The sequence below is a fragment of the Babylonia areolata genome, chromosome 20, assembly GCF_041734735.1.
Source record: "Babylonia areolata isolate BAREFJ2019XMU chromosome 20, ASM4173473v1, whole genome shotgun sequence".
In the NCBI taxonomy this organism is placed as follows: domain Eukaryota; kingdom Metazoa; phylum Mollusca; class Gastropoda; order Neogastropoda; family Buccinidae; genus Babylonia; species Babylonia areolata.
Window position 1 is genome coordinate 27,102,876 of NC_134895.1, and position 18,621 is coordinate 27,121,496.

At 44.2% G+C, this 18,621-nt stretch overlaps 1 protein-coding gene across 1 annotated transcript in view; it reads right to left on the minus strand.

Moving 5' to 3' along the window:
- Positions 1 to 15,825: 15,825 nt before the first annotated feature.
- The window catches only part of LOC143295358 (UV excision repair protein RAD23 homolog B-like), a 51,617-nt gene continuing 48,821 nt past the window's right edge, over positions 15,826 to 18,621 (minus strand). Inside the window, exon 9 of the mRNA XM_076607014.1 lies at positions 15,826 to 17,125. Coding sequence (XP_076463129.1) covers positions 17,000 to 17,125 — 126 coding nt within the window. The 3' untranslated portion in view covers positions 15,826 to 16,999. The remainder of the gene's footprint in view (positions 17,126 to 18,621) is intronic.

The window sequence follows — 18,621 nt, forward strand, 5'->3', positions numbered from 1 at the left end:
TTTGATTTGCAAAGTATCGTGCTCTACCTTTCATGCTAGACTGACGGCCGCTCCCTCTAACTTTCTTTCTTTGAGGCGATCGATGTTGTGATGGCCATGTACCCGTTCTTTTTGCCTAGATGTATGCCGCTCGTTGTTGTTGCGTAACCAGCAAGTCTGTCAGCTCCCTCATTTCCCTTAACTCCTGATGTCCCGGACAGTATGACCATGTAAGCTTTTGAATTTGGAAGTTGCGCATTGCCTCATGCCACTCAAGGCTTCCCATTCCACTTTCTAATTTTTTGTATGGGGTTCATCGAGTCCGTTAGAATCATAGCATGTTGGTTTCCAGGCATATGAATAGATGATAGCCACTGGAGAGCATGTGTCACAGCTTCAACTTCCATCGTTAGGCTGGAGGTTGTGACTTTATATGCAGCATTCTTTTCCCCAATTGTTTTTCCATTTTGCTTTGCAGTGAATCCCCAACCGGATTGGTCTGTAGTGACAGAGCCATCTGTGTATATGATGATGTCCTCTTCTTTACTGTTTTCTTCTATGAGCAGCTCCACTTCTGCATCAGCTTTGCCATCTGGCCATTCCCGACAATGTGGTTTTCCTCCCATTCTTTTGTTTCTTTCAGGTCTTGTAGTCGGCATACAAGCTGAATTGTGTCTTCTGCTTGCCCCATCCACGATCTTCCCCGTCCTAGGCGGCTGCCTTTCGGTTCCTTGACTGCCTCATACAGTGGGTTTTGAGGGTTTTCTAATGCTCTGAAGTAGGTCTTAATCTGTTCTAACCTGCATTGAAGGAAGGTCAAGCAGGTATCGCATGGTTTCCATTGGTGCATCATTTATTGCTCCAAGGATCAGCCTCATAGCTTCATTTTGAACTCTAATTTTAGGAGGATGCTTTGAGACAATGCTGTTAGCCCAAGTCCGACGAGTGATTGATATAGCAGAAAGAGGTGGCGTTGTTCGATACCTTTGGTTGCCATTGCCTTTAAGACTGAAAGACCCTTTTTTGCATTTGAGAACAGTTTTTTTCCGTATGTTTTCTGAAGGTCTGCATCCTGTCAAACTGTATTCCCAGGTAGCGTAGCCAGTCGTTTTTTTTTCGATCTGAATTCCGTCGAATGACACAGCTGGTTGTGATTTGCTCGCAGTTCTGTTGTTGAGGGTGCACAAAAACGTTTGGGCTTTCGCTGGATTGATGGAAGATCCTGTGTCCTTGCATCATGGGCGATATTGTTCAGTTGTTTCTGGACGGCTGCAATTCTTTCTTGAGCATCTTTCGAAGTTTTGTAGACCAGGCCATCATCCGCAAGAGTAAGTACCCGAGCTATTCCATTGTTGTTTAAGTCTGCAAGGCCTTTCGTGTGGACGTTGCAGAAGACCGGAGACCCTTGTGGCAGTCCATGGAAAGTTTAGAAGGTGCAGACATCCAATCTCCGAGGCGTAGGACGACGGTTCTTTCCTGAAGCGCTGCTGCTGTCCCTCTTGTCAGTGTCAAAACTTACTCCATACCTTAGTAGCAGCTCCTTGAGGTGATGGTAAAGATGCATTTGTAAACATTTATTGTACCTGGTAAAGTTTCAAGGGATGCTTTTTTTTAAAACATTCGTGGACTCTAGTAAAAATATTTAGATACTTTACTTTAGAGGATGATGAAAGAGAGAGAGATTTAACAAAGGGCTATTAATGGTGACTTAAATCTTTTTACCCCTCAGTGAAAGCATCAGCTTTTTTTTTTTTTTTAATCAAACCAACTCCATTTTAGCAATGCACCCTGGCTGGGATATCCCACTTGCAAATTTCTCTGGTATTCTGAATGCGCCTACCCTTAACCCATTCATCCCTGGTGAGTTTACAGCCTCAGCAGGCTTACAAGCCGTATTAATGCAGAAAACCCCCCAGAAAATATACTGATTTTCCTCCAACTTAAATGTGGACACATCCAGAAATACTGTAGAAGTTAGTTCCCTTCCTTGGTGGTTTATGCAGATGTAGGAACGTGAACATCTTTTTAATGATGCAAATTTTGACACCAGAGCAATGTTCAGGCACAGGGCACAATGAGATAAATATGTGCCACTATGCTAGTCTTCATTCTCATCCACAAACTGTCTGAGGTAAGTGTTGCAAAGCTGTTGAGTGCTACGGGAAATTGAGGTACCAATGAGGATAAAAATCATTTTTATTAAGTTCTACTTGAGGATGATATAGACTTGATCTGTAAATAAATGTATATATCCAAACCTCTTAGTCTCCTGTAATTGAAGCATGTGTGTGTGTGTGTGTGTGTGTGTGTGTGTGTGTGGATATTGTAGAGATGGAGATAGAAAGACATAGAGAGAGAAAATATGAATAGACTGAGGGAAAAGGATAAGCTACAAGCTTCTTATCACCATGCCCTCACAACAAAATAATGATTTTTTTTAAAATCATTAAAAAACAAAACAAATGAATTAGAAAGGAAAAGAAGAAAATGAAAGTGGAGGTGGAGGCGGAGGTGGTGGAGGAAAATGACAACAAAAGAATAAGACAACAAGAGAGGCAAGGCCTTCAAGACTCACTTGTGATACACTTGAAAAAAAAAAATCTAATCGTTAAAATGTGTTCTGTATTTGTTATTATAAAGCTTCGGGCTAAAGGAAAAAGAAAAAAAAGTCCTAACGGGAGATTCGAACTCCGCGTGTTCGGATGAGATGAAACTGTCTTACCCATTACACTATTCTGGTGTATCTTGGGCATTCAAAAAATCTTTAAGAGCAATTAAGAATTCTTTTTAAGTCCGCCGTAAAGGAGACGTGGCTATCGCAGCAATCACACTGCAACATTTAGCCGTTTTCTCTAGATCTAGATAGATGTACAAGTTTAGTTACACCCGCCGGGAATGTAGTACGACACGGTCGATTCAATTTCTCTTTTATGTTCATTCTAGTTTTATAGTTTTAAAGTTGATATGAAAATTTAGTATTCTGTTAAACTAATAACATGTAGAGCCAAGTACTTCTAAACGTCGTATGAAGTGAAAAGGACTTCATTTTGAGAAAAGTCAAGACTGGAAATACAAAAGGAATTCATGGGTATTAACTCACATGGTTTATTATTTTTAACTGTGAATTCCGACTGATTCTGTGGATATTTTTATGGCAGTTTGGGGCATAATCCAGTAAGTGAAGAGGCGTTCACAAATCTTTCTCTGAATAAATATTTAACGGTTTCCTTCTCCAACTTTCCATCACATGTTATCGTGTATTGTCGATTGAGTATAGGATTGAACGGGCAGGTCAACAACTTGAAACAAAATGGCGACGTTCGCGTTCGCGAAGAATATGAGCACGCGCTTTGAATGTGTATAAATATGTGTACGCAAATGATTTTTGCCCATGACCTTCAGGGCTCAGCCAATAGATCTATAAAGTCCATTCGTCGTATTCATTTTAGTATTTTCCGAAAAAGACCACTTGGGTGAAAGAACATAGTGAAAGCCCTGTACACTAAGAGTAAAACACACAAGCTTTTTATGTATTGAGTATAATTTCAAAATGTAATGTTTAAGATAAGAAAGATCAGTTTAAAGCAAATTAAGTCCCCTAGCATTAATTACAGATTAATTTCCCTTTTTTACTATCTGCACCAAAACGCTGGCAAAATAAATAAAACTTCCATGCTTAGAAAGAGTTCCTGTTTGAACAAAAAATGATAATAATGACTGCTCTTGTTGTTGTGTCAGAATATCAGATCAAAGTGCCAAGTTTAGAGAATTAAAAAAAAAAAAAAAAAAAAAATAACAGTAAATGCAGTTTGCATATAATTTGGCTTAAAAAAAAAAAATTGTGTCCATCCCAGAGGTGCAATATTGTTTTAAACAAGATGACTGGAAAGAACTGAATTTTTCCTATTTTTATGCCTAATTTGGTGTCAACTGACAAAGTATTTGCAGAGAAAATGTCAATGTTAAAGTTTACCACGGACACAAAGACACACACACAGACAACAGTACACTGGGTTAAAACATAGACTCACTTTGTTTACACAAGTGAGTCAAAAATAAACAAAGAATGAAAGAAAGAAAAACACCAACTTCATGAAATCATAATCCCCAGAGACTGGGAAACATATCATCATTTCAAAAGAGTGAGAGAATATGGAATTGAGTGTGCGAGTTCAGCTGCATTCCTACCGTGGCAACCTTTGAAAGTATAAGTATAATCGGAGATTAGAAAAGAGAGATAAACCACTCGCGGCAGGCCCCTTCTTACTGTCTATAACAGTGCTGAAGCCGTTTTGGGGCACACACGCAGTGCGGAAGGGTGGGGGTAAATCACCCTCTCCTTCCCCACCTGAAGGAAACTGGTCGGTTCTGACGGTTCAGCTGCAGTAAAACGAAAGTTAAGTTATGCCTGGAATTTCCCACGTGTAGTAAGATTTGCTGTATACAATGAAAACCGATTCATTTTTGCTTGGTTTTTAGCACGTTTGCATCTGCTTGAATGTAGATAATATAAAAAGAAAACAAAGCAGCTCCCCCCACCACCAACTCCCCCCCTCCCCAGCGCAATGTTGCACATGAGAGAGACAGTTGTAAATTATTGAACTGCGTTTTCGTAACGCTACTTTTTCTTCACACTTTCTGGTTTACATCACCATTTCTTCAAACAAACAAAAAAAAAAAAAAAAAAAAAAAAAAAAAAAATCAAAACATAAAACACATATTCAGCTCTGTCTCTCTTCTAACATCTGTCTATACATACATACATACATAATTTCATATAGATCTATCAGTATGTAAATCTAAATTTATCTATATGTACATAATCATATATATAATTCATATATATACGAACGCTTCATGTTGCCCGAGCAGACCGTTGTATTGTGCTCTATCTCTCTCTCTAAGTCTCTGTCTCTGTCTCTCTCTCGGGAGTTTTACATGGCTGTTAAAAGCATCTACGATTCTGTACTTGTATGTGTTCGTGACAAAGGTATTTATTCAGACTTTTTTCAGTGTCCAAAAGGGGTTGAACAAGGTTGTATGCTAAGCTCACAGCTGTTTTCCTTTTTCATCGGTGAATTGGCAGTGGAGTTATCAAAGAAGGGGAGACATGGAATACAAATGATACCTGGCGCAACAGATTTGCTCTTAATGCTATTTGCTGATGATGTTGTTCTCTTGTCTGACACACCCATAGGGTTACAAAATCAATTAAATGCCCTTAAGCAAGAAACAGACAGACTACAACAAACAGTGAATCTCGATATGACCAATATTATAGTTTTCCGCAATGAAGGTCATCTTTCGACTCGTGAAAAATGGTGCTGTGGTGATAGGGAAATAAAAGTAACCAATACATATAAATATTTAGGAATGTTATTCACAACAAAATTGAGTTTGACATCTGTGTGGGATGAAGCAAACAGAAAAGGGAAAAAAGGTGTAATCCAAATTATAAAATCACTCAGGAGACTGCGTTCGACTGACGCTTTCCTTTAGTTTGGGCGGGGCAAAGGCAGCTCATGAATAATGAATGCGTCTCGCGGCGCAGGCTGCCTGGCTTCAGCAATTTCTGCAAGTGGTTTATCTCTCTTTTCTAATCTCCGGTATAATCACTCCCTCCCTAATGAGCACTTGGTATCAAGTGATCACAGGCAAGAGCGTTCCCTACCGTTTACCTCTATACATGTTTTGATATTAAAAAATTTCCACACCTCACAAAGCTGGGAATGGACAATTCTGAATGGGTCTCCTGTCTTGCCTTATTAGCATAGCTAAACCTCAGACCACTGGTATTGGCCAATATTTGTCATCAAGGTTTCGAGCTATTGTTTTACCAACATGGACTGAGTGATAGCACATGTGACCATGGCCTGTCAGGCTCAAACACACTGTTCTCGAAAGAGACAAGAAATTCGTGTTTTCAACTTACAGGATCAAAGGGATGGCTTTAACTCGAAAGGGGATGGAGAAAGGAGAGTTATCTTAGTTCATCAGAAAGAGGTCAACATGTACGGGACAGTGAAACCGATGTGAATGACAGGGGAAGGGAGAGGGGCAGTACATGTGGCGAGTGACATGCAGTTGGAATGGAGAGGGTGATTGGTGGTGAATATGCTAATGAACAAATGGCTGTTGAAACAGTGGAAGGGTTTGTTAATGTTTCTTTTCCAACCCTTCCACCACACACAGGGCAAGAGACACACAGACAAAAGTTAAGGCATGACAGACCACGACCCCTTCCCTGTGTTAAAGTAAGTTCACTTGCAGTTCATACAGGTTCCTGTTCATTCATCATTTACACTCCAATGGGGTTTCCACAGTGCATTTTATACTCACCTCACATTTTACATCATGAAAAAAATATCTTTTCTTACCTCCTGCTGTAAAGAAAGCATTTCTGAAGTGAGTTTTGAAACATTGTGCTGTCCTTATTCAACACCTCAATTGTGTGTCCAGATTTCATGAGACTGTGTTTAGTTGTTGTTTCCTTAAACTATTTTTCAAAAAACCCAATGTAAATGCCCTGTACACAAAGGAATGTGAGCTTTCAGATCACCCAGTGGGGAGTGAGGTTTTTTTTTTTTCTCATAAAAGATATGGCAACTGCTTACTTCTGTTTCCATTACAGGGAGGGAGTGTGGATTTGGATGTTACATGTACGCTTTTGTTTGACAAGATAACTGAATTACTTTCTTCATTAAGAAATGAGATTAGAGAAATGGTTCACCACCATGATACATTATATCTCCCATTTTTGTGAAGATATAGCAGGTCAGCTATCGCAGGCACACAAATGTCATTTTTCACTGCTCATGTCTCAGTTGTTTTACTCTTGGTTGTAAAACTGTTTTTTTTCTGAAAACAGAAACATCCTTCCAGAATCTTTGTTTTGTTTGTGGTTTTATGATATAAAAACATTTCAAACTCAGTAGGGGTCATGGACTGAATAACACTCCAAGAGCCAGCATGGCAATCATGCCTTGCTGCACAACCCAAAGAGGTGCCATGAAATAACATCTAAAATAATTTGCATAAAGAACTTCTCGCCCAATGCAATTAACAGAACATGAAGACCATCATCATGAGAATGCAGCAGAAATGGACTGGGCATCATGTCATGCGAAGAGAGCAATGTCACAACATGATCACCTGAACAGCCTCTGAGTGGAAATCAGAAGGTAGACGCAAGAGAGGAAGGCCAAAGAACACCTGTCGCAGAACAGTCTAAGAACTCAAGACCCTGAAGCACACCTGGGGTTCCATTCAGAGACAGGCCCAAAACAGACAAGAGTGGCAGATCTTCGCTATATGCCAGAGGGCATAATGGTCAGTCAGTCAGTCAGTAAGTAAAGATTTGTAAAGAATAACCAGGGCTACACAGCAGAAATATTTTCATATGATATCTGACTGATCTTGATGCTTGCATGCACAGTTCGACCGTGGAGAAGACAGTGCAGGATTTCTTCCAAAAATTTATGCGGAAGCAAACAAACCGATTATCATCTAGACATATAACTACTAGCATGATCCTTGCTTTTTATTAATGGAAAAGTACTTAATGTATGCTAAATTGCAAAATTTTGTATGCTTGTGAGAATGTGAAATGTATTTGGAAGCCTTGTGTCCACACATTGGAATTTATGGACTGAATCAAGAAATATGTATTGATTTGTATTGTATTGTTTTTTTCCTCAAAAAACGGATGCTCAGTTTTTTTCTATGAAAATCTGAATTATAATTTTGTTCAGAGAACAGGTGGCACTCTCAATGTAATGATGCACTCTCCCTGGGAAGAGCACCCCGAATTTCACACAGAGAAATCTGTTGTGTCAAAAGAGTAATACAATATCTTAGCTTGAAACCTTCATTGGGGGTGGGGGTTCATTCACCATGAAACCCTTCAGATGAAAGCTTCAAGCTGATATATTGTTCACAGTAAGCTTTTGTGCAGTAATATTGTTTGAACATGTTTGTGGGTATTTGGGTGGGAGGGTGGGTGGGGGTGGTGGTTGTGTGTTTATACATAGTGTTTGTTTAACTCACTCGGGACGACAAGTTTTCTCCCTTGCTTTTCCCCACAGACGGCCCATTTGTAAGGGTTTGGAAAAAAATGACAAAAAATACAAAATACTGTGTAAGAAAATGAAACTTTCAGAACTGGTTTATTACGTGTTGAGCTATTACATATAAAAAAAAATCAAATTTCTCATCTTATTTTTACAGTTTTGCCATATGTAGAAAATAATGCCAATTTTTCACCCTGAATCATCATACCCATGCTCGCTTTCTGCATTAAATTCGCTTTCTTCTTCGTCATCATCCACCTCTTCAATGTCCGACCCTTCAGTTTGTAGCATTTCAAGTACTTTGGCAACCCCAAAACATTGCCGTCACTGCCTTGTTCGCATCACAACATTTTGAGAAGAGCCCGCTTTGCTGACAGGCTGGCACGCAAGCAGACGACTGGTCAGTGACTTTGTCAGCGTGTGTGCGAGACAGGCCACACATCATAGACTAACCAATCATACTGTTCGATTGTGGAGTGACCCAGAATAGCGCACTCTGCTTGGCTAATCACAAAATCACGTGTACAGCGCATGATGGAATTTTACTTTCGGAGAATGCTATTCCATTCCTTCGTCCGAAACCAAATACATTTTGTGAAGGAATGCGTGAGCATTCCTTCATCCGGAAAGAGTTAAAGCACATGATAATGGAGGAAAACAACATTATTGCACTTGGTTTTTGTGTCTAATACATTTGCTAACATTTAGCACCTTTTCCACTCATAAAATAAACAGACTCAGATTTTCTTTTTCTTCCAGAAATGTTTTGTGTATCTATTTTTTTCTAAAAATCTGAGTTATCTTCCCCTAATTGGGAGTTATTTCATCCTGTCATCATTGAACTTATAATTATATTCTCCTTTCATTTTCCTTCAAGAAAACTATTTGTTTACATATTTTTTAGCATTATCTTAATTCTAATTTTTGTGATAGTTCTTTAAGAGGTTGGTGATTATTTTGCCAAAATCACAAACAGTTCCAAAAGTCAAATGGTTAAAGGAAAGCGCAAGACCTCAAAAACTGTCTGATTTCATAAAGCAAGGCACAGCTTCATTTCTGAAATCCAATTCTAATGAAACTGATGCAGAGCAGCTGTGGTAGTGCAACCCATTTAATTCTTCTTCAGGATGGGGCAGCTGAATCCACAGACACAACTGATCAATTTTGCTTACAATGAAAGGTGGTGTGTGAAGGAGTTACAACACAAATGTGTGTGTGTGTACGTATATGTGTTTGTGTGGGTATATATGTGTTGGGTATGTGTGTGTGTGTGTACATGCATGTGTCTATACAAAATATAAATGTATATACATGTTGCGTGTGTGTGTGTACAGAAGTGTGTATGTGGGGGGTAAAGAGGAGGAGTTTGTATTATACTCCACGTTTGGTAATACATATACTTACCATGTCAAACTGATGCAAACTAGGACTATCGGTTTGCTCTGCTTGGCCAAAATTTTGCACGGCTAACAGTGAAAAGACGACCTGTCTTGCCTGGTCCGCTCTTAGCCAATCAAACGCCTCTAAAAGCTACAAGTGCTGAATCATTCCATGGCCATCGAGAAAATGCCCCATGAGAACCACGGCAGAGACGTGGGGAAGGACGGGCAGGCATTCAAGTTTGACATGGTAAGTATATGTATCACCAAACATGGAGTATAATACAAACTCCTCCTTTTGGTGTCATATACTGTACCATGTCAAACTGATGCAGAATTTAAAGCAAATTGAGGAGGGTAACGCCTACTGGTTCGCATGGGGAGCCCTTGTAACCGAGATGGCAGTGTTAGCCGCGACAAAGGAAATCCCCTTGAAACCGTCAGCCATGGTCATATGGAAATCCCTGAGATAGACGGTGGTGAAGGGATTGTCAGACAGCCAGAAGGCTGCCTCCAAGACCTGCAGTGGCACTGAGTGCTGGAAAGCAGCCGAAGTGGCTATGGCCCGCACTTCGTGTGCTCTGGAATTAAGACAGCTGATATCCCTGTGAGAATGACAGCAGGCTCTAAGAATAACTTGGGAAACCCAGCGGCAAATGGTGCCTGCAGCGATGTCTTTCTTGTAATTTTCTTTGAGGGAGATGAGAAGACGTCTCTGAGAAGAACGCCAGTGGTGAGACCTATCCCAATAGTATCTGAGGCACCAAACAGGGCAAAGATGCCTATCCTCATTGTCTTGGGCAAGAATATCAAAGGTCTGACTCTCAGAGAGGAGGAAGGGACTTCCAGGTCTTGGTTCTTAGCCAGGAACTCTGGAAGGAAACGGAGGGTGATGAAACCATCTCTGTGGAAGGCCAGATCTTGTGGCATTCCACAAAGACCATGTATCTCGCTTCTATGACAGCCAGTGGACAGCAACAGAAGGAAAGTGGTCTTGAGGGCGAGTAAGTCGAAAGGAATAGTACCCAAAGGCCCGAAGAGTTGCTTTCAAATGAAATCAAGCACCAGGAACAAGTCCCACAGGGGCATTCTCCTGGGGTTTCTAGCTTACTTCAATTCAGAGAGGCACCCCTAGCCACCTCTCTGAGCAGGAAATCCACTTCAAAGGAAGGACCAACAAGCTGTCTGATGGCGGTATAGATGGCAGACCTGTACCCTCGCAGAGAACTAGCAGACAAGTTGAGAACTGAGGAGCAGTGAGCCAGAAAGTTGGCCAGCTGCATGCTCGTAGGGTTAGCAGGGGGAATGTCCTGAGCTGTACACCAATGCAACCATTTCTTCCAGTGAAAGTCATACAAAGCCTCAGTCCCCACCCTCCTTGCTTTGGAGACTATGGAGAGGTCAGAGGAGGCGCCCCCTCGGTAAGCTCCGCCGACACAGAGGCCGACCGAGGGGCCAAAGACTTTGATGGTGGTGCTGACAGTTCCAACCGCACAGCAGCCACCCGTGCAGGTGGAGCAGCTGAGGATTGGAATGAGGAATCCCTAACGAGGCTGCCTCAGCAGATGAGGTTTGGTTTCGAGTTCCAGGGGTGGAACATGTGTCAGGGACTGAAGGTCCAGATACCAGGGCTGAGCTGGCCATTTCGGCTCAATGAGAATCAGCTGCAGGCATTCCAATCTGGCTTTCCGGATCACCTTGGACAGAACTGGAAAAGGAGGAAACGTGTAGGCAATCAGACTGCTCCAGTCTAGAGACAGAGCATCCACTGCCCATGCTTCCAGGACGGCGACCGGAGAGACACAAGTGGGAAGTCTCTTGTTGAACTTTGTGGCAAAGAGGTCCACCATTGGCCGAAACCACCGCTCCCACACCCCCTGAAGGGTGTTCTTGTCCAGGGTCCACTCTGTGTGGATGGCACTCTTGGACCTGTTGAGTGCATCTGCCAAGATGTTGGCTTTTCCTACTATGTGTCTCGCTGAAAGTTCAATGCCCTTGCTGTGGCACCAATGGAGGAGAGCCTCGGTCTTTGTTCACATAACATGCGACTGTTGTGTTGTCCGTGAGCAAGCGGATGGTCTTGCCAGTGACCTCTCCCATGAAGTGCAGGAGAACCCTGCGAACTGCCTCCAGTTCCATAACATTGATGTGGCATAGGCACTCCTCCAGACCAAGTCCCTGCTGCATGGAGTGAGTCCATGTGGGCTCCCCAGCCCAGGAAGGAGGTGTCTGTGAAGAGTGCCACCTGAAGTGTAGGTGGGGCTATGGGTACCCCCTGTGTCTGAAGAGGGGTGGTTAGCCACTCTGATGTCAACTCGAGGAACCACATATCTCGGTATCCCATGGTTGGGTTCTCTGGGACCACCGTAGCCTTAGTGCCCTCTGAAGAGGGCACTTGAGAACCCTGCCCAGGGGGATGATAGGTGCCATGGACTCCATCTTGCCCAAGAGAGATGAAAGCGTCCGCGCTGTTGCTGGGCAGGAACTGCGCAAGTGGCTGAGGAGGCCTGCCAGTCGGTCCCAGCGATCTGGCATCGGAGAGACTATCATGGACCGCGTGTCAAATCTCATCCCTAAGAAGTCTGAGGACTGACTTGGGGACAGATTGCATTTCTCCTGGTTCATGAGGCAGCCCAGTTGGGAGCAAAGGTCTAGAAGTCTGGCCGTATGCCTCTGGCACAGAATCTGTGACAGGGCCAGAATGAGCTAGTTGTCCAGGTACACACAGAGATGAATTGATTCTGACCGGATGATGGACTGATGGACACCAATTCCCGCACCACCTTGGTAAACAGGAAAGGGGCAAGGGACAGACCAAATGGGAGGGCCGGGAACTGGAACACCTTGTCCCTCCACACAAACCTCAGGTACCGATGGAACATCGGATGAATGAGGATATGAAAATAAGCATTTTTCAGATTGATAGACCTGTTGAATGGTCTCTGGAATCTGCGCCTGTGTGTCCATCTTGAATTTGATTTTGGGGAGGAATTTGTTGAGGGGAGACAAGTCAAAGACTGGTCTCCACCCTCTCGAGACCTTTGGAATCACGAACAACCGGCCGTAAAAACCGGGGCCTGGGTCCGAGAGTTGAGATATCGCCCCTATGAGGAGTAGATGCGATATCTCTGTCTCTAAGATGCTCTCCTGCTCCACCAAGCTGGGCACATAAGGAGGAGTGGATCTTAGAGGAGGCCAGTCCTCCGCCCAAGGCAGCGTGTACCCCAACTCTAGTACCGACAATCCAGTTGTTGAGTCCCAGAGTGCACCACTGATGTGAGTGCCGGGACAAGTTTCCTACCTGGAGGGGCTGGACGACTGGCAGTGCTGACTTGGGGCCCAGTCATTGGGGGTGCTGCCTTCTGGCCTTGGGCATGGCCGGTCAGCTTGGATGGACATGAGGTGGTTCATTCCTCTGCCATTGATTCTGTGCATGCCGCTTCAACTCAGGTGGCATGGCATATGGAGGGGCCCTGGTGGCTCGTCTCTTCAATGGCAGCGAACCCTGGCGCCCCTGGGAGGTGTGGGCTAAATATAAAGCCACCTCCCTGTTTGTCTCTGCCCTGTGGCTGACAAAATGGGGCGCATACTGGCCGAAGAGGGAGTGCTGCTGAGTCGGGATGGACTGCAAGGCAGCCCTCTCCTCTACTGGAATGTTGGAGAGGCAGAGAATGGCATCACACCAAGCCAGTACAGTACTGAAGTGAAGGCTGGTAGCTGTGTCTGCGGGCGCTGTGAGACCAGAGGCTACCCTACTGCCAAAAGTGTTTAACCTCTGGTCGGTGAAGAGGCCTGGCAGGACAGAGGAAGGCGACCCTGAGTCCTGATTAACCAGATGGTGTTCCCACAGCTCGTTGGCCCTGTGGAGGAACGTGTTGAAAAAAGTATAAGCCGTGGAAAGCTGAAGGAGGCAGCGGTGGGCCAATCTGTCCCACTCTGCTAACATTTTAAAGGATAGATTAACTAAGTGGGGAACGTGCTGTGCTGTGAGACCAACATCCTGTCCTGCACAGAGGGCTCCGCTTCCATGTAGGCAGGGTGGTCCTGTGTGTACAAGGACCACACCCCACCTTTGGAGGAGTCTTTAAGGAACTTGCCTGGGGGAAAGGTGCCCAGGGCAGAGGACTCCCTGCCTGGAGGAGGGATGGAAGCAGCGCCCCTGACAGTGCGGGCTGTCTTAATAAGCCATTCCTGCGCCATTTCTGGCACTCTGGTCGTTTGGTGGTTCTGGAATTAGAGTCACATTGCCTAAGGAGGGCAAAGGGTGACAATGTAGCCTGAGGGACCGATTCAGCATGCGTGACCTGATTGGGGAGGGTCAGTTCGAGCTTGACTAAGTCTGAGTTTGGTTCAGGCTGGTCCCTTGGGAGGCATGGGCTCAATCTGTCCCCCTGGGATGGGGGCGAAGAGTGCTCATCCACTTGTTCGTCTTCCTCCAAAGACATAGGCTCCCACTCTTGCTCCCAGTCCATCCCCTGCTGGGTGCCATCCCAAGTGGATGTACCTGCTGGGGCGTCCTGTGAGCTGTGATCAGCCCAGCGGGACAAGCTGGGATGATCCCGAGCGGGGACCATGGCCGCAGCTGTTACCTCCTTGACGCCTGATGAGGGTGGGGAGTGTGTGGACCATAGGTCCAACCACACTTGGGATGGTGGGTGCCACACCTTCTCAGTGAGGGCATCCCTGGATGCAAGAGGGACCCATAAGCGCAGTGAGGGGACAAACACCCACTCATTTCCCTGTAGGACCGAGGGCTGGGTGGGTGGAAACTGTAGGCTTCCCAGGCCAAGTGAGGCAACTCGGCAACCGTCAGTCCTGACAAGGAGGCCGTTGTGACCGTGGAGTTCACCTGTGGGGTAACAGAGGCCCGATTTCTGGACTGAGTGGCAATATTGGCCGAGGAGCTCAACCTGACCGACAAGAAGTCGATCCCACTTGTCGAGGCCGTCTATGTCATCCTGTGAGATGTGCTGGGTTGGATCTGGGGGGGAGAGGACGAGGGGTTGTGCACCATAGGTGTGCCCCAGTACGGGTAGAATGGGGGAAACCACCTGTGGGTGCGAGCCATCCTGCGCCCCAACCCCAAATGTCACTGGCGCCTTGACCTCCATGAAGGGAAAAACCTGGCCAAGTCGGAGGGAGGTCAGGTCTGACTTGGATGTCAGTCCCGCCAAAAGACTGGCGGGCTGACTGCCCGGAACTGCCTGACACACGCGGGCCTCCCCCAGCAGGGGAGACCAGCCAGATAGCGGGAAGACCGGCAAAGCAGGTGGCCACATGCCCCAAATCCCCTCCCGAGGGGAGACTGGGGTGGCTTGGCCCAGGGTGGGTAAAGTAGAGGTTCCCCCCCACCCCCCAGAACGAAAACTTTCTCCCCCACAGATGTAGGTGGGGAAGGGGGGTCGGCAGTGGACGGAGGAGGGGGAACAGCAATGGAGCCCCTGAGGGCCGTCTCCGAGTGGGGACCAGGGTAACGGCCAGGCGCAACCTCCACTTAAAAGTTCGTGCCTAGCCACGAGTCCCCACCCCCAAGAGAGGACTTGCCACTCACCCTTTTTCCTGCCTCCCACTGGGACACCTCGGGAGGCGGTGCTCGTACCCCTTTCCCCCCAGTCTCCTTCATGACTGTTGTAATGGTATGAGTGTTGCCTCCGCGATCCGCATCTAAAGACGCATCACTTCGGTCCCTATCGGGAGAAATCATCAGCTCTGGGCCTGGGAGAGTCTCTTGGTGGGTCTCAATCCCAGCATCATGATTCCTACTGTTGTGGGATGACATACGAGGCATGGTAACCGCGCTAAGGCACCCAGCGAAAAATCTGATCCCCAACAGAAAAAGGAAAGACAGGATCAACTGAGAGGTCAAGAAAAAAAGTACGATTCGAGGAGTCAGAGTCAAATCGAGTACACAAAATGTAACAATACAAGAAAATCAAGCAGCATGCAGCAAAATAAGGCCAAATGAACACACTTAATAGCCAAAAAAAGCCCAAGATGAGACAGAGTGTAAACCTGACAAGATGGCGTCGAGAGCACTGGCCAAAGGAATGATTCAGCGCTTGTAGCTTTTTGAGGCATTTCATTGGCTTAGAGCGGACCGGGCAAGACGGGTCGTCTTTTCACTGTCAGCTGCGCGAAATTTGGCCAAGCAGAGCAAACCGATAGGCCTAGTTTGCATCAGTTTGACATGGTACAGTATATGACACCAAAAGTAAATTTAAAAGAGATCTGGCTATTTCATTTCCTGCAAAGTTCAAGGGTACAAGCTGAAAGAGAATGAGAGCGTATGTGTGTCTGTACACGTGCATATGAGTTGTGTGTCTGTTTCTGTGTGTGCTTGTGTCTGAGACTAAATCATGCATACTCAGTGATACATACACACAGATAAATTAAAAGAACCCATTTTCCAGCTTGTTATTTTTTCCGCTTTTGGTTCAAGTAAGTGATGAATGGTTTTCTCAATCACAGATACACATATCAAAGAGACAACAGACAAAAAAAAAACAGTACTAAGCCATTCTACCCTGTTCCTTCTTGAATTCTGGCTTCCAATCATTCATTGTGGACTGGCATCAGATTCTGCAATTTGTACTGGCTGGAAGGTGAAACCAGACAACTGGCAAGCACACATTCTTAGATATCAAGCGAAGCCAAGTGACCAGCTGTCAATCATTCTGACAGTGAGTCCTAGATCCACAAGTGCACCAATACAGACTCTGTTTTGGAGACTGGGTTGACCTTTTAATAGACAATGCAACAATCTTCCTGATACTAACAATTCATGATATCTAACTGAATTAGATCTGCTTCCCAAACCCCTCTTAACAGTCCACAAAACCTATCTGAGCCGGCTAAAAAAATGAGACTGTGTGCACATCACTAACTTCCCACATGCAAGGACAAACAGGTGAACACACCCTCACAATGCAGCATTCATGGTACAGACACGCCACTTCAAATGAATTATTTCTTCCCACAGTGTCCAATATGGCAAAATGTATAAAATAAAATAAAATAAAATAAAATAAAATGAAAACCCAGCACAAAAGCAAAATTCAAGTTATCAGGCAAAATTTGTCTTTTTCACACCCACATCTACACATATGCTCTTACTCGCACATACACAGATTTGCAAATAATCACACAGGAGTCTCTTTTCACACTCCAATTCATGCTCTCTCAGCCATAAAAATATCACTCTAAATATACAAGGATTAATTCCAAAACATAGCCAAAACTTGAAACAGATTGAAATGTTTACTGCTGCAGTCTTCTAACTGCAACTCTATAGGAAAAATGTAGAGGTAAGTTTTCTCTTCATTAAAAAAGAAATCTGACCTACTTTCATACCAACTACTTCTTTGTGAAGGATGTTCCCTCAAAGGTACATGCAGGAGTAATGACCAAAAAACAAAAACAAAAACAAAAAAAAACCCAGCCTTATCCAAGCAACAGGGAGTAGTAGATATGGTTTTTTTTTTACACTAAAACAAACCTTCATGCAATCAAGCATGACACAATGCGCAATGCACCTGCTATCTTGTTTGTCAGTCTTGGGCTCACGACACACAATCAACTCTGATCGTCTTCATCATCAAAACCTTGCGATAACAGAAAATTTGCAGCTAGATCTTCATTCTTTTCGCACGCAAAGTAAGCCTGGATACACATGGCTTCCGAAAACCCCAGGGCTTTTAACTGCAACATAAAAAAAGGGTTAATCTGTTTAGTAAAAGGAATATTCATTTCCCTGAATATGTATGTGTCAGTCACACATACTGTGACTTACTCTTGCAAAAGTTTGCATGGCTAGTCTTTGCCTAGTCCTTCCTGTACAAATCTTGACATCCGTGGGCAAAATCTCCATCAGGGGGAAAAAAAAACATGGGAAAAGCTCTTCCAATTCATCAGCACCCTTGATTAAAATGAGATGAATCTATCTTTCATGGCACAGGAAATACAAACCGTGCTGGCTGAACACCAATCACAATAGATACAAATCATTAGCAATGTGAACTGACGCAAAGGGTGGTAAAAAAAAACAACATCACAAACCTTCATGTTGAAATTTGTGGCCAAGGTCTAAATGACTAAGATCTTAACCCGTTACATCTACCTTTTTTGACACAGGCTTATGAAAAAAGGATACAAGGAAACCCATGCAGTAAAAAAAAAAAAAAAAAAAAAAAAAAAAAGCATGGCAAGAGCTACTAATTCACAAAATCATGAACAAATGTAAGCCTTCTGAAACTTCCTGCCATCGCAGGACTGAAAAAGGTGGACTTTTTTCCCATGACAGATGAAAAGAAACCTCGGGGCCATTTTTGTTCATATCTTATAGACTATCAAACAGTTCATTAATGTCATTTTGGGAATTCCATTCTTCTTACCACTGTCTTTTACATGTTACTAACTTTGGATTTGAAGTCTATGCAATGGAACTGTTGTGCATCATTTATTCATTTCTACTTGTGACATTCTTACCATGTCGGTGAGCTGATTGCCTTTAATGTCAACAAGAGCTGGTTTTAAAACAAACTGCTTCATTGCTCTGACTTTCTTATTACTATTGTCATTTTTGCTTTCAGTCCAGATGACAACACAGGGCCATATCAGGGCTGACAAAACCATTAATACTGATCTGTACAATTCAAAAGGGAAGAAACATAGAAAATAAAATTAGGCTCAACTGCTGTCATATTCAAGAGGCCCTATGCTGAGAAAGTAAAGTTATGCGTGCAAAAAATATCTGACCTTAATTTTTCGTGCGTAAACAGATGAAGCCATGTAGGTGTGGTTTGGTGCACGTATGCAGGCGACCCTAATGCGCATGCGTGAATTTTTCCCGCCTGCAGAAGCTGTCAGTCGACGGCAGACCGCCGATGAGTGAAGTGTAAGTGAGCGCCGTCAAATTTTCGTTTTTGACAAAATGACTGAAAAACTTGAACAATGCTACTGCATTAAATTTTGTGTCAAGCTTGGCGATTCCCAAGTGAAAACTATCTGAAAGATTTAACAGGCCTTCAGGGATGAAGCAATGGGCACCACACAGATAAAGGAGTGGTACAACCGCTTCAAAGATGGCCGCACATCAGTGGAGAGTGAAGCACGTTCTGGTTGGCCCTCAACATCCCGAAATGAGATCGTCATTGACCAACTGAGGACCCTGGTGATGCAGGATCGTCGAATCACGA